This window comes from Leishmania mexicana, chromosome 5 (genome assembly GCF_000234665.1).
Source record: "Leishmania mexicana MHOM/GT/2001/U1103 complete genome, chromosome 5".
NCBI lineage: Eukaryota > Euglenozoa > Kinetoplastea > Trypanosomatida > Trypanosomatidae > Leishmania > Leishmania mexicana.
The window spans coordinates 92727-97814 of record NC_018309.1 but is presented as its reverse complement, the minus strand read 5'-3'; the positions used below and the strand labels follow the sequence as shown (position 1 = coordinate 97814).

General features: G+C 60.9%; 2 protein-coding genes across 2 annotated transcripts; both read right to left on the bottom strand.

Annotated features, from left to right (window-relative positions):
- Positions 1–928: 928 nt before the first annotated feature.
- On the bottom strand, positions 929–1441 carry LMXM_05_0285 (putative ARP2/3 complex 16kDa subunit; the record flags this gene model as incomplete). The annotated part of the gene is made up of 1 exon (XM_003871869.1): positions 929–1441. The coding sequence occupies one exon, from the start codon at positions 1439–1441 to the stop codon at positions 929–931; it is 513 nt and encodes a 170-aa protein (XP_003871918.1).
- Positions 1442–3210: 1769 nt separating this feature from the next.
- LMXM_05_0280 (putative protein tyrosine phosphatase) lies at positions 3211–3885 on the bottom strand (the record flags this gene model as incomplete). Its single annotated transcript, XM_003871868.1, has 1 exon — positions 3211–3885. The coding sequence occupies one exon, from the start codon at positions 3883–3885 to the stop codon at positions 3211–3213; it is 675 nt and encodes a 224-aa protein (XP_003871917.1).
- Between the last annotated feature and the right edge of the window lie 1203 nt (positions 3886–5088).

Sequence of the window (5088 nt, the reverse complement as noted above, 5' to 3'; positions counted from 1 at the left end):
ACGTGGTCATCCGAGAGCGGCCCCTGGCTCAGCCTCCACCCGCCTCCGTCTCGCAGGTCGCCTCGCAGCCGCTCCCATCAAGCTGGTCAGCGCCTGGTGCTGCTGTCGGGGGTGGTTCGGGTTCCCCACATCAGCAGGCAGTGTGGGGGCCCGGGCAAGACACACTCGAGTCAGGCGGGCACTCGGCCTAATCGCATGGATGGCACAAACGCGCTCACACGGTCGCGGGTCGCTCCGACGCAGCGCCGTCCAGGACCTGACCGCCACCACCGGAAGCGGCTCGGCATGTGGCAGGGACATGGGACGGCTGCCCGGCCCCCCGCCCTCCCCCGCGCCCATCAAGGGCTTCCGAAGAAAGTGAGGCGCAGAGAGCAGCCGAAACCCGATTGCACGCTGTCGGTAGAGAGAAGGGGGGAGAGAGGGACTGTGCTGGCTCTTGCATGTGTGCCTAGTGGCGTGAGCGCATCCCATTTCTGTGCAGCATCGCTCAACATGCAACCGTACATACGCGTGCGTGCGAGCTGTCCAGAGCAGAGCCGCAACGATATCAGGGAAGGGGTGGGATGATTGGGTGATGACGTGGCGCAAGGGTTTCGTCCCCTCGAGCGTAAAGTAGAAAAAACGTCAGAAGGCGCAGGCACGCTGCGCAGTCCAGTGTCACCCACGCCGGCGTGTGTGAGCGACGCGGTGGCTAGTTTTGGTGTCGGCGGCAGGACATCGATGCGCCCTGCCGGCATCTTGCGGTTGCCGTGCCCCCCTTCCCCAACGCATCGAGTTCGAGTCGCATCGGCCGACATCGCGGAGACAATATGCTCCACAGCAGCTGCAGCACACAGCCGCAGGAAAACCGGGGCAGCCCAGACACCGACGCACACACGCATGCATGCACATGTGTATGTGTGTGTGTGTGTGTGTGTGTGTGTGTGTGTCATCTGCTCATCAAGGCACGCACCACCGCGCCATCGCCAGCCGCGTCGTGCAGGGCTGCGTGCCACTCGTACAGTCGGCGCACAACCGCTGGTGAGAGAGGCGCGTGCGCACCAGTCGGTGCACAGCAAGCTGCTTCCAATGTGGGTGTCGTGACGCCAGAGGCGCAAGATGCCATGCACGCGTACAATACACGCATCAGTGCATCTTGCTGGGAGACGGTCAGCTCAGCGGCGAAGGTCGAGCGCAGCTTCTTGAGTGTCCCCGTGGAGGCATCATCAGCTGAGGGCATGGTGCCTCCATTTGCGGCGCAGGGAACCGCGCCTTCACGGCTGTCTGGGATGGGAACTGCAACACCGGCGCTACAGCAGAGCTGCGCGTCCACGTCGTCGAGCCGAGCCAGCACACGGCGTGCATCGTCGATGGGGAGGCGCCGCAATGACGTCGTTTCGAGCGCGTCCAGCTCGGCGCAGAGACGCGCTGTCGGAGCAGCAGAGGCCTCAGCCGACGCCATCTAGAGAGGGAAAGGGGAGAGTCGTGATGTGTGTGCGAGTGTGTGTGTGTGTGTGGCGGCGAAGGAGACCATCACTTCTCATGTGGCAGGATTCGACCGCCTTTTGTTCTTTGACTGCACACCCGTTCCCTGCGCTCTCCGATCGTGGTCACACGTTGACACCCTAGCAGCAGGCAGCAGCAGTGGCATGCGCGCCAAGAGAACCAAGAGGGGGTGAGCGAGGGAGAGATGACAGCGTGAGGGTGGGGGAGAGCGCATGACCCCGTCTGCGTTTCGCTTGCCCTACTGTGCCGTGTGCTTCGTGCGTGGTCCAGGCGCGTCGGCACTCCTTCAGTCCTGAGAAAAAATAAGAGACCGGGAAGAGAGGGAGAGAGACGACGGCGAACACGCACAAGCACGCGCGTACGCACACACACACACACACACACACGACCGACAGGACCGCCTCTCCTCCTGCCCGTGTCTCCTGCCACTGTCCATGCAGGTGCACGCACATGTGTGGTACCACGGGTGTGTTGTCGAGCTCGTCTTCGCACCACCTACAGTATGCATCGTCTCGGTTTGGGGGAGGGGGAGGGGGAGGGGGAGGGGGGTTGTTAGGGCCGCCAGACGTGCGGATGAGGTGGCCGGCGAAGGCGGCTTATCGTCTGCGAGCGAAACAAAACGCGAGAGGGAGCAAGACATGGACAAGGATCGCAGTGGAGGAAGGGAGGGAGCGAGGTGTGGAGCACATACGCCCATACAACACGCTTACATCGACTAGCACACGCACACAAGACGCGGGGAGGGAGGAAGTAGTGAAGCAGCCAAGAACCGGTGGCGCAGACTTCGCTCTTCTGTGAAGGCGAAGCAGCAGCAACCGAAACAGCAGCAACAAGGAGGTTTTCGAACGAACGTGAGAGAGGCGGCGGGCAGGGGAGGGATTGTGGATGGGTCGTCTGTCTGTGGGCGAGGTCGTGGCGATGGCACACGAATCGGGAGAGGGGAAGGAGGGGGGGGGCGAGGAGAGGGAGAGATGGACGTCGCCACACACACACACACAGGCACACATACGCCAATGTCGTCGCACAGCGTACAGAAGACACACAAGCTCGAAAAAATAAAGCCCAAACAGCTTTTGACAGACGGCAGAGGTTCGAGTGTATCAACGCACAGGGTCATTGTGCGCCACCCTCTCCTGATCTTCTACCCAACTCCCCCCCCCCACTCTTCAATGCCCCGTTCCTTCGGCGAATGCATGAAAGGCGTCGGGGGCAAGCGAGTGGGCGGAGGGGGGGAGGAGACGTGACTATCGGAATTAGTTCCTGTCCACGGCACCACCTCTCCCTGCCCCTTGCCAATCAAAAGGCCCTCCGACAGTCCTCCGCCCAAAATACGCACGTCGTTCTCCTGTTGTGGAGCCTCAAGTCCCCCCCCACCACCACCGTCCTCCACCCCCATATCCCCACGTCTTCATACCATCTCGACTCCAGCTGCACCGTGCCCTTCGCACGCTTGCATGCATTCGACGAGAGGTACACAGAAGCGAGAACAGCGATGAAGAAGGGGCGCGGCGGCCCCCTATTGGTGCACCGACCGCGCCCGCCACGCCGTGTCTTCACCTCGATAGACGTCGATATACATACAATACGCACATGGCGTTCCCCTTCCCTTCTCTTTACCTGCGCATTACCCCCAACGTTTTCCCGACGCTTGCGCTGTCTTCGGTGCGCCCCCACCGTACTGCGTCCCGTCCCCACGCGCGCACAGGCGTGACGTGGGCGGTCGTCTTACGCCGACTTCTTCGACCTCTCGGACGCGGCCTTCGCCAAAGTCTTGCGGCGCTGCGCGAGCATGTACGAGTACATGACGTAGCTGCCGTAGGGGTATACGCCGAGGAGGATAAACCACACGGAGTTGTACCACGAGAAGGTGAAGTTCAACTTGTTCGGCAGTTCCACGGTCCACGGCTTGTGCTTCTGGATGTACGGCAGCGCCTTGTAAAGGCAGCCGATCTCTCCGGTGATGCCGACAGGGTAGAGCACCATGAAGGCGGAGTAGCGCAGCCACGTCAGCGGCGCAACACTGACGCTGAGGAGGTTCGCGCCGTAGAAGGAGTAGCGAATTACTTCGCTCAGGCACCAGGCGACCAGCATCTGAACAAAGACGAGGCTCTTCGTGGAGTCCGTGTCTCCGATGCGCACGGCACCGTACAGTACGATGAGGCGCGACAGGACCTGCAGGAAGGTCGTGCCGACTGGGCTGCGCACGACCCCGAAGGCGGCATGAAAGATTTCGACAATGGCGCCGGTCTGCGCAACGCACAGCAGCCGCGCAATCTCGGGGTACACCGAGGCGACGTCTCGACCCTCCGCCAAATGCCCGATGACCTTTACGAGGATTGTGGCCCAGCCAGCACACATGCCCGCGTTGTAGGCGAGCAGGTACATGTCCTTGATGCCCATGGCTGTGAGCGTGTGTTCGTGAATTCGGGGAGCGTTAAAAGGCGGAAGAGGCGACGCAGAGAGGAGTGAAGAGAGCGTAGATCTCTGCGAGATGGTGGCGACGATGATGTGTGTGTGTGGTGGTGGTTGTGGTGGTGGTGGTGGGGAGAAGGGGCGAGGAAAACGATGGCAGTGTTGAAGAAGGCAACGTACACTAAGAGCGGGAGCGTGAGCCGGCAAGCGAGAACAGGAGGAAGGGTGTGTCTGTGTCTGTGTGCGTGTGGAGGCAAGCGTGTGTTCTTCGGCCTCCACGTGCAGACGCGCAGTCACGCACAAGCTCACAGAGATGCTCACCTGGGTGTGTGCGTGACAAGTCCTTTATTGTCTGTTGCTGACACGCGAAGCAGCCTTGTCGCGACCCGTGCACGCCGCAGCGCGAAAAACAGAGCCTGCTCTGATCTATACGTGTGTGTGTGTGTGCTTTCGGGGGGAGGGGGAAGGGATGCATCCATCGCCACCACCGCCGTCGTCAACACACACGCCTCAAGCGAAGGGCGACGCGACTAGAGTTCCCAAAGCTTGACGGCATTGTGTGCCCCCTACGCCATCCTTACTGAAAGCGCCGCCGCTTGTGCGTCTTGCCACCACCGCCCACGCCCATCATGTCCCCAATGAGCGACTGCCAGTCATCCGCGTCCTTTGCAACCTTGTCTGCTGCCATTTGCCGCTGCTGCGCCGCCCGCTCGCGCTTCAGTCGTGCCTGCTCCGCGCGCCGCGCCGCCCGCTCCTCTTCCGTCTTCGGGCGGTGGCGCAGTTGAGAGTAGAACTTGCCCACCCGCACGTGGGACAGCGGCACCGTCACGGTGGTAGTGGTGGCTGCGGTCGAAGGTGATGCGGATACGGCGGTCGAGGTGGACGGTGTCACGATGTCGTCGACGAATTCTCTAGATATCGCTCAATACTGACCATTTAAATCATACCTGACCTCCATAGCAGAAAGTCAAAAGCCTCCGACCGGAGGCTTTTGACTTGATCGGCACGTAAGAGGTTCCAACTTTCACCATAATGAAATAAGATCACTACCGGGCGTATTTTTTGAGTTATCGAGATTTTCAGGAGCTAAGGAAGCTAANATGAGCCATATTCAACGNGAAACGTCTTGCTCGAGGCCGCGATTAAATTCCAACATGGATGCTGATTTATATGGGTATAAATGGGCTCGCG